At 38.9% G+C, this 11,105-nt stretch overlaps 1 protein-coding gene across 3 annotated transcripts in view; it reads left to right on the forward strand.

The window, feature by feature from the left end:
* The window catches only part of LOC114041188 (zinc finger protein 850-like), a 37,405-nt gene extending 28,629 nt beyond the window's left edge, over positions 1 to 8,776 (forward strand). For all 3 annotated transcript variants that reach the window (XM_027859501.1, XM_027859503.1, XM_027859502.1), the window contains exons 5-6: positions 1,235 to 1,330; positions 4,675 to 8,776. In XM_027859501.1, coding sequence (XP_027715302.1) covers positions 1,235 to 1,330; positions 4,675 to 7,163 — 2,585 coding nt within the window. In that variant the 3' untranslated portion in view covers positions 7,164 to 8,776. The remainder of the gene's footprint in view (positions 1 to 1,234; positions 1,331 to 4,674) is intronic.
* Positions 8,777 to 11,105: the final 2,329 nt, after the last annotated feature.

Raw genomic sequence — 11,105 nt, forward strand, 5'->3', positions numbered from 1 at the left:
AGCATGGTTTCATCAGGAATGGAGAATTCTAGATTCACTTGACTTTTTTCCTTTGGCAAGGCTACAGGATTAGTACTTCAGGGAAATGCTGAAAATAGTTTACCTAGATTTTCACAAAAACTTTCTTACGATCCTCATGGACAAGATGCAGAGATATACAGTAGATAACTAGGTAGACTTTGAATATCTGGATCCAAGGGATAGTAAGTCATTACTGGTTTGGTATCATCTTGTCAGGAGATCTCTAGTGAAATGTCCCAGGCGTCTTTGATGTTCAGCATTCTGTCGATGATTTCAGTAAAGGCTCAAATGTCATGCTTACCACATTTTTCACTAACACAAAGGCCAGTCAGGGAGAAGGGGTACATAGTGCATGACAGGTACAGATTCAGCAAGATCTCAGCAGGCTAGAATGTTGGACAAAAGCTAATGGAATGATATATAAGGGGGATAAATTTAAAATCTTATGCCTGGGTTCAAAAATGTCAGCTTCACATGAACAAGTCGGGGGAAGACAAGATGGATGACTGTTTATCTGAAAAACAGCTTGATGTAAGTCAGCAGCGTGACATAGCAGTCCCACAATGCAAAATCTGTCTTTGGCTGCATCAGGAGAAGCTTAGTGTGTAGAATCTAGGAGATAACAGCTCTGTGGTACTCTGCTCTCGTCAGGCCCTGTCTGGAGTATTGTTTTAAGTTCCTGATAACTTGTCTTAAGAAATAAAAGTCTCTAAGATCGAGCACCCAGAGGAGGGCATCCTGGATAGTAAAGAGCTTCATGTCACCAAAAGGACTGGTTGATGGGACAAGACATGTATACTGTGAAAAAGAGGAGACTTGGGACTGGGAAATGGGAGAGTGGGACATGATGGTCGTCTTCTAATATTTGAATGACTTTTCCTGTACAAAAAGATTAGAATTTTTCTGCTTGCTGCATAGGGCAAACCTAGAAGCAATGGGTGGGAGCTGCAGAATCAGAGTTTGGCTCAAGATAAAGGAAATGTCCTAGCAATTAAAGCTTCCAAGAAATTCAGTGGAGTTAATATATTCCCCCTCATTAGATGTCTTCAAACAGTGTTGGATGACCACTTATTGGGTATGTTGTAGGTGGGATTTAGTATGATTTAGATTAGATGGTATCTGTGGTCCTTTCCAACTCTGAGAGTCTGTGACGCTTAGAATTCTGAAGTAAGTCTGTGTTCCTAACAGTTTCCATATCTTTTCACATGATCAGGATTTCCAGTTTTTAAACCAGATGTGATATCCCAGCTGGAGCGAGGGGAAGGACCATGGACATCAGAGACAGAAATCTCACAAGTCGTTTGTCCAGGTACGTAAGTGAAAACCAGGCAGATAGGAGTCATTCCAAACAACAGCTGAGCTGCTCAGTAGAGCACCTTTGGAATGGACTAGATCTCTCCTCAAAGACCCCTACTTTGGTGGAGGAAAAAGGGCTAAGGCTACCAAGCGTAAAGAAGGTCCCGCATATGCCTTTGTTACTTAATTTCAACAAGTCAAAATGTGTTCGCCAGAAGTCATTTTAAAACTGCCGCAAATTCTGCGTGAGTTATAGTAGTTACTTTTGAAATGCTTATTGATTGATTAGTTTTACTACCATGTAGGAGTATAGCACTGGACTATACCCTGAGAGCAAGTCTAAAAAATCATGAGGCATTTTCATTCCTTGGTATAACTTTACATTCTCCTTGCAAAAATAAGGCACGTTACCCACCTAACAATTCGTGATATGTCCATATCGTGTTCAAGATGTTGGGATTTGAGTAGTTGGGGGTAGGTGAGTAAGGCATTCTTAGCAAGAGAAATAGAATGAGAAAGGTTATGATACGAGAATGAGCGGATACTATCTGCGCTTGAGGCCAGAGAAGAGGGTAAGTAAACTAGCTTTTCTAGAGCCCATGGTACTTCTTGTTGAGCAGTAGGACATAAAGCAAAATACATAGCATGGGGTGTGATCATGGCAACCTTTGAATGCCTCCCAGAGTAATTTTGACATCCACTAGTTTGCATCATGTTAGGAAGAAATTGACCTTCTGATCAGGCAAATGATTACTATGATGAAAATAATAACAGGGAAAGGTAAATGCATGCCATTTGCATTGTAGATAAGATTGATAGTTGGATCCTGGTTTAGTAATTCAGATGTAAGATGATGAAGGCCTGGATTCTAATCCCAAATTACTTTCTCTAATCCCTGTTCATCCTCTGATGCGTCTTTTCTGTTTCACCATCCCTTCCCATCCCCTCTATCCTGGTTTCTCTTTTTATCTCTAACACACAATCCTGGATCCGTTCTGCTCATTGTCTGTGTTCATCCTTGATTTATTTCCCTTAGATTTTAAGTGCTTATTAAAAGACTCTTAAAAGCCTCACCTTTCGCTCCCGGTATAGGAATGGCAGATATTCTTTGACATGTTAACAGCCAGGGAGTACAAAATTGTCCCTACCACCAAAATAGGAGAAGAGATGTATTGTACTGGTCTGTTTCACAGGGTAAAAGAGAGAACAATCCGTTGCCTAAGAGCATATAGATCTTGTGAGGGAAGGAAAGGTAGAGGGTTAATTGAGTTTGTTGTCTCTCATTTCATTGAATTATAGAATCTCAAGGACCTTGAAGATCATTGGATACCACCTTGTATACAAAAGGAATAATTTCTTTAGTATCCCCATTTAACCTCAGTTGGAATGATTCCAGAGGTGGCAAAGTAATTATTTAGTGAAAGTCAGTTCTGTTTGGAGACAGCTCTGATTATTAGAATGGTCTTCTTTTATATTTAGCCAGAACCTACTTTCCTCTTAGTTGTACTTGTTTGGTCCTCGATTTCTCTTTGATAGCTGCAGGGAGTAAGTGCCATCTCTCCCCCATATGATAGGCCTTCAAGGAATTTAAGGTAGCCATCTTATTTCTTCTGAATATTTTTCTTCCTCATGTCAGCTTCCCAAATTTTTTTCACCCATTACACATAAGATATTATTTCTAGACTTCTCACCATTCCAGTGGTATTTCTGTGACTACACTGCTCTTTATTAATGTCCCCCTCAGAATGTCTCCAGAATTGAATGTCATAATCAAGATGTGTTCTGAATGGTGTGTTGTATAGTGTGAGCATAATTTTCTCTAATCTGATGACTTTCCATTTAGAAATGGAGCTCAAAATGGTGGTAGATTTTTTTAATGGCTATAGTGTAACTGTTGGTTTGCATTCATTTTGTAGTCAGGTAAAACCTCCAGACTTTACAAACAAGCTCTTCTGTCCAACTAACTCTCTCCAATCCTGTTCTATTGACATTTTGAACAATTACATTTGTTTTTCTTAAATTTTGTCTTACTGGGTTTTTTCCTTCTCGCATGTTGAGACTTTTAAGTATTCTTGATTCATTCTCTAGTATATTAACTATTGCCCACACATGTGAGTCATCAGCAACATTGATGTGTGCCTTTTATGTTTTCATTAAAAGTGTTGAAATAAGAAAGTAAAGGACAGGGTGAAAAGTATGGAACTCTGGGGCGTGACACCAGGGATTTTCCCTACCCATTGACATATCTGTTAATGCTCTCTGTTTAAGGTCATTCGTGCATCTATGAATTCATTTCATAGAAAACTAACATCCAAACTATGTGGATTTATCTTGTTCTGAGTGATTATTTGAGAGACTTATCAAATTCTTTTTTGTTATCAAGATACTTGATGTCTATAGAACCTTAGAGAGACAGCAAGGCATAGTACATAAAATATTGGCCTTGAACTCAGGAAAATGTGAATTTACATGCTGCTTCTGACATTTATGAAGTCTGTTGTTATTGCCAAGTCACTTCACATCTCTGCTTCAGTTTCCCCACCCTAAAATAGCATAGTGATACCTGTAGCACCTACCTAATATGTTGGTTGCAAGGCTCAAATGAGAGAATGTAAGTAAAGAACTTGACAAACTTTAAGCTTCTAAAGCTTAAAACTGCACTAAAACCTTTGGAACACCTTGTAGAGTTACAGCTGCTATTATATGTTTATCCCTCATCTAATCTAGAAATCTTAGGAATAAATGATTAAGTTTGGTCTCTCAGTGTGCCTTTCACACACATTGGTTATGCAACCCTGGACAAGTCAGTTTACCTCTGAGCCACCTAGGACTATAATTTGTCTGACTTGTAGTTCCTTCACCCAGGAGTTCCCTATAACAATGAAATAAGAGGTAAAATCCCTGTCTTAATTCCTGTCTTAAGTAATTTGTTCATAATCAACCCTTAGTAGTTCTTTTTTCTTTTTAAAGCTCTCTCCAAGTATTTTTTTAATAGTTTCCTGAATTTTGCAGAAGTTGGCATCAGGCTTAACAGTCGGGAATTTCCAGAATCAACTTGTTTCTCTTTTCTGAACATTTAAACATTTTCCCTCAAATTAGTAACAGTTGTTCTCTGAATGCATCTTCAAATGCTTTCATCACTCTTGAATCTAAGTCATTTAGCCTCTGGAAGCTCTTTTCTTAGTTCTTCACATGTCTTGGACTTCAGTTCTCTCTTAACAGTATTTATTTTCCTTTTTCCTAATTGGTAATCATTTTTGCTCATTTAAGAGTCAGAATCAAGAACTTAATCTAAGCAGTTTCCTTTCTTACAATACAGAGAACCGTGGATTTTGATGCTTTTTTTGTTTCTTTCAGATCCCATCATTCAGAAGACAAGGTGTGAAAACTTGGACTGGATTCAAAAGCAGGACATTTCTCTGGGAGAGTCATCCAAGGAGATAATCAGAAAGAATTATCCCTGGTCTTGCAAGCTGGGAGGAGCATGGGAATGTGATGTCAGGCAAGAGAAGCAGAAGGGCACCTGGAATAGACAGTCCAAGGAAGTGATGCTATTTCATGCAAAAATTAATGACGAGTTGAATATTAATGAATGTAATACATTTGGAAGAAGGTTTAGTCTAGCATCAATCATTGTTCCACCACAGAGGGTTCCAATAGGAAAAATTCTCCATAAATATGATACACTTACTAAGAACTTCAAACAGTTTTCAGAACTAAATAAACATAATAGAATACCCTATTCTATTTGTAAGTATAGTAAATGCAGGAAGCCCTTTACTTACCACTCAGACCTTATTCAGTATCATAGAATACATACTGTAGAAAGACCATATGAATGTAATGAATGTGGAAAAGCCTTCACCAATAATTCAATCCTTAGAAACCACCAGAGAATTCACACTGGAGAGAAACCTTACAACTGTAACGAATGTGGGAAAGCCTTCAACCAGAGAGGTCACCTTACTGAACATCAAAGAATTCATACTGGAGAGAAACCCTACATCTGTAATGAATGTGGGAAAGCCTTCAGTAACAACTCAATACTTAGGAGTCACCAGAGAATTCATACTGGAGAGAAACCCTACAAATGTAATGAATGTGGGAAAACCTTCAACCAGAGGGGCCATCTTAATGAACACCAGAGAATTCATACTGGAGAAAAACCTTTTGAATGTGCTGAATGTGGGAAAGCTTTTAGTCACAGAGTATATCTCACTCTACATCAGAGAATTCATACTGGAGAAAAACCATATAAATGTAATGAATGTGGGAAAGCTTTCAGCCAGAGGGGACACCTTACTGAACATCAGAGAATTCATACTGGAGAGAAGCCCTATATCTGTAATGAATGTGGGAAAGCCTTCAGCAACAACTCAATTCTTAGGAATCATCAAAGAATTCATTCTGGTGAAAGACCCTATAAATGTAATGAATGTGGGAAAACCTTCAACCAGACAAGACATCTTATCCAGCATCAGAGAATTCATACTGGTGAGAAGCCTTTTGTATGCACTGAATGTGGAAAAGCTTTCAGTCATAGAGTATACCTTACTCTACATCAGAGAACTCATACTGGAGAGAAACCTTATAAGTGTAATGAATGTGGGAAAACTTTCAGCCAGAGGGGGCATCATACTGAGCACCAGAGAGTTCATACTGGAGAGAAACCATACATCTGTAATGAATGTGGGAAAGCCTTCAGCAATAACTCAATCCTTAAGAATCATCAGAGAATTCATACTGGAGAAAAACCCTATAACTGTAATCATTGTGAGAAAGCATTCAAACAGAAGAGGCACCTTACTGACCATCAGAGAGTTCATACTGGAGAAAAATTTTTAAAGCGTTTGGAAAGAGGGAAAGCTTTAAGCCATAAGGCCAGGCTTGCTCTACAGAGAATTCATGCTGGTGAGAAACCCTTTGAATTTAATGAATGTGGAAACACTGTAAACCAGAATTCACACCTTACTCTACACCCAATAATTGATACTGGAGAGAAACCCTTTGAGCATAATGAATCTGGGAAAGTGTTATTCCAGAAGGGACACCTTATTGAACATCAGAAGAGCCATACTGGGGAGAAATTCTTTGGGTGTAATGAGTGTGGTAAAAATTTCAGCAAAAGTCTCCATTTGATTGAACATCAGAGAATTCATACTGGAGAGAAATCCTTTCAGTGTAATATATGTGGGAAAGACTTCGGCCAGAAGGGTCACCTTACTGAACATAAGAGAATTCATACTGGAGAGAAGCTCTTTGAATGCAGTGTGTGTAGGAAGAGTTTTAGTCACAGGACATCCTTTATTAATCATCAGAAGATTCATTCTGGAGAGAAACCCTATGAATGCAATGAATGTGGAAAAGCTTTCAGCAATAATTCAAGTCTTTGGAATCATCACAGAATTCATACAGGGGAGAAACCCTTTGAATGCAATGCATGTGGGAAAGCCTTCAGCCAGAGGGGACACCTTACTGAACATCAGAAAATTCATACTGGAGAGAAACCCTTTGAGTGTAATGAATGTGGTAAACACTTCAGCCATAAAACATCCTTTATCAATCATCACAGAATTCATACTGGAGAGAAGCCCTATGAATGCAACGAATGTGGAAAAACCTTCAGAAGTAATTCAGTCCTCAGGGATCATGAAAGAATACACACTGGAGAAAAACCCTTTGAGTGTAATGAATGTGGAAAAGCTTTCCGTCAGAGGGGCCACCTTGCTGAACATAGGAGAATTCATACTGGAAAGAAACCCTTTGAATGTAAGGAATGTGGGAAAGCATTTAGCACCAGCTCAACACTTAGGAAACATCTTTGTAAACATCTTTCTAAACTTTAAGCATTAGTCATGACTTATTTGAAAATGAATATTGAAGGGAAATCCCTATAATTAGGCTAAGGGATAATGTTGGCATATGCTTCAAAACTTATCACACATCAGACACTTTATGCTGGATATTAACTAGGGATGTATTGATGGAGGAAAAATTTGTTGATTTCTCAATGCTAAGTACTGGAGAGTCAATATGTCAGTTTGTCACTAGGTCCAGAGCTGTTTGGTGCTTTAACAGATCAAAATAACTCTGTTTTCCTGTTGCATCCAGTAATACATATTAACTGCTATCAGGCAGCAGTAACATAGTGTTAGTCAGTACAACAACTTGTGCTAGTTCCAAACTAATGCTTAAACTACAAGATTTCCAAAAGAATCTCTTTAATGAACGTACTAAGGTGTTATTCAGGAGAAAAAAATTCATTTGAATAACTTTGAAATAAAGGATTGGAAGATAGTGGGAAAATTGCCCAAGATAATTTTTTGCCTGAGATATGAAAATAATGTATGAAACATCTCGTTTTGGAAGTTTCTCTAAGATGTATATTGATTTACCTTGGATGTGAATGGGTCCAATTTATAGCTACTACTATTTTGTATTTTGGTCTTGGGTAGAAATATAGAATGTCATAGCTGGAACGCCCTCCAAAATCATTTAACCCTACTTTCCTGTTTTGTGGGAGAGAATAATGTAGGTCAGGAAAAGGAGAATAAGGATGAAATTCCATTTTTAAAAAATTCTGTTTCCTATTGCAAAAGCACATGAGAAATTCTAGGAGACTTCAGCCTGGGGGGTAGGGGGAAGGGAAGCCTAGACTCCTTGGGGAGATCTGATTCTAAGAATAAGGTATGGATGGAAAGGACTGGTGTCATAACTTGGGTAGCTGCCTTTCCACATGGTTGTGACTAGCCGTATTAGACTGTGGCATCAAAGGAATACCAGGTTAGATTGTTCATGAGCCCTGAGATATTTCAGGTTACCAATACGTTGACCTAGGGACATCAAGGTGATGAAGATACAAATTCCAGATGTTGAAGCAAAGTCTTTATTACCTCTTAGGTGTCCCTCTTGCTTCTCTCTGAATCATAGGATCATTTTAATTAGAGCTGGAAAAACACCTAGGGATCATATGTTCAGAGCTCTCACTTTATAGTTGAGGAAGCTTAGGCCTAGAGAAGGGAAATGACTGGCCAAAGATAATAGAGTTAGTAAGTGGCCAAGGTCAGGTTCAGACCCAAATGTTCTCACTCCAAATCTTGTGCTTTTTCCCACTGTGCTCCCTGAAAATTCCTCCCCAAGGCCACTCGTCCTCTGCTTTGTACAGAGTCATTAGAGTGCTGGACGTGGAGCACGGAAGAGCTGGGCTTGAGTCTCACCTCCAGTGTTTAGTGGCTATTTGACCGTGGGCATGTCATCCAACCTTTCTGACTCTGTTTGCTTATCTATGAAGTGAGAGAATTCTGCAGTACCCATTTCCCAGGGTCGTTGTGGGGCTTAAATGAGGTCATGTATGTAAGATGCTTTGCAAAATAAGATATGTCAGTTATTGTTGTAAACCATAATCGCTTGCTCTACTTATATACACTACAGATACACAAATAAACCTTTTGGTCCAGTTTTCTTTGTCTTTTATTATGATGCCAAAATTCCACCTAATCACAGATATCCTGCTACCCCTTGAAATAATCATCAATAGTTACTGGCCCCAGTTAAGATCTGATGATTATCTCTCCATGTGAGTTTGACGGACAGATCATGTGGTATGCCTGTTTTCACCAACCACACCTGGCATAACTGTTGGAAGATTTGTTAAATTAGTCTGAATCTATAACAAGGATTCTGTGCAATCCGTCACAAGGCTAATAAGAATGAATAGAGGTGACCCTACTTGTAGTCCACTTCTGTGCCACTGGTATAAATACATGGACATAGTGGGAACCAAGTGCTTTTAAGCACATGGACTACACTGTTGATCATGGTCCCCAAACTGACCGGGAATGGAGCCTTAGAAGGTAATCTCTTATCCTGTTAAGATTTTCTACCTATAAAGTTGCTAAGAAAAAAAATCAAAAACGGAAAGGTATGGGGAGAGGAAAGTTTTCCAATAGATTTTTCGTCCTGCACCTGGACATTGTGGCACGATGCCTCCATATTTCTTTGCGGCATTCTTCACCCAGCCCCAGTGTCTTTGCACTACACAGGAACCCACAAGGTCAAGAAGAATGGAAGCTCCTTGAAGCCATGAACTTTATCTTCTCATCCTCAGCATCACCTCTTTGCCATCATTTTTCTTCCTCACCCCAAACTTTTCTTCTCTTTAGACGCTCAATTGTGCCTTTAATAGGTTGTTCCTGGCCTCGTTCTTATTATTAGGCCTTTTCTGCCTTCTTCCGGATACTTGTGTTGTAATTTCACCATTATCATCAGCTTCTTTCTGTTGAGTGTTTCAATTGATGAGCAACTCCCAGCAGACCCGCAGCTATACAGAAACGGGGGCATCGCAGCTCTATTCACTCAGAGCGAGACACCAACAGCAAGTGGATTGGAGTGTGTGCCTTTTAGAAGTTAGCTGGGTACCATTCTTCACATGAGACATGGGCACATGCTACAGAGCAGCTGGTTAAATGAAGGTGTATTTGTTAAAGGGAATGTATATCACCCACTAGAAGAAGAAGAAAAAAAGTATGCTTGTTGAAACACAGCTAGTTATAGGAAACAGGATGTATGTGACATGAGACGGAGTGGAAATTACTTGAAGCAACTGAAATCCTTGAATCAGTTATAGGCAGTAAGAAAATAAGGAGGAAGTCAGCTGCCGTAAACCAATCCTGCAGTTTTTGTCTCTTTTTGAAAAAAGTCAGTATACGCTGGGACCGTATGTAGCAAAGGGTAAATTAGAATAATAGAGAATTAACAATCTACTTTTGACAATTTCCTTCTAACGCTATCCCTTCTTTCATACCATATTTTCTTCCTCTTCACTCATCTTTAATTTCTCTGTCATCAGTCTACCTCATTCTATTCTTTCTGATTGGGTACTCATATCCTTACCCCTACCTATTCATTTTCATCTTCATCTCACTGGATTATCTCATTACCATCTTCATTTTCTTTCCCTTTTCATATTCATAATGTGTTTGCAATTCTTTTTGCAAAAGTTCTGCATCCCATGAAACCTCAGATTTTGACTAGTCTATTTCCTGTCTCTTTAGTCAGCATACTAGCTTTATTTAAAAAAAAAAAAATTACACACAGCATTTACAATCCACACCAAAAAGGCATGCCCTCCAGGCACTCCTATTTGAGGATGATACTGTCATTGCTTTGTATCAAAGTCCTGAAATATTGTAGAGTCTGCTAACTTAGATTCATAATCACTCAAAAAACTGGTGTAATAATCAATACAGGAAAAAAGTAAATGAAGTAGGACTGTTGCCCAGACTATGGTATGTGTTTGTATGGACAGTCAACTCATCCATCCATCCACCTGAGAAGCTGCAGATAATGGTCTGGGTTCACAGTTGAATAGTAGGAACAATGTGGGCTGGATTACCTATGTAAAGTTGCATAATTCTTTTAATGAACCTTAACTTTTCTCTCAAATGAAGACCCCCCTCCCCCCTCCCTTCTTTTTAACACCAAAATCCTTCTGGGGATGATGTATAGGGCCATGAGTCACGGAACACCATCTTCTCCAAAGACTTCCAGTTGCAAATCAACAAAAAGGCAACAGAAAGGTTCATCATCAGTGCAAGCAGGCTGCCGCAACATACACGAACAAGGAACTGTGCAGGAATAAATGCATAGAGAATGTCAGAATTATACAATCAAAAATAAGACAACTGGTCATGTAGAGCAAGGGAAAAGTCATGGCCAGGAATCAGCAACTGATTGGACGGGGAGGCCGTGGAGTCTGAAAGAATGAGGAATCAGGAATGATACATCGT

This window comes from Vombatus ursinus, unplaced genomic scaffold, assembly GCF_900497805.2.
Source record: "Vombatus ursinus unplaced genomic scaffold, bare-nosed wombat genome assembly UNPS02014170.1, whole genome shotgun sequence".
Classification (NCBI taxonomy): Eukaryota; Metazoa; Chordata; class Mammalia; order Diprotodontia; family Vombatidae; genus Vombatus; species Vombatus ursinus.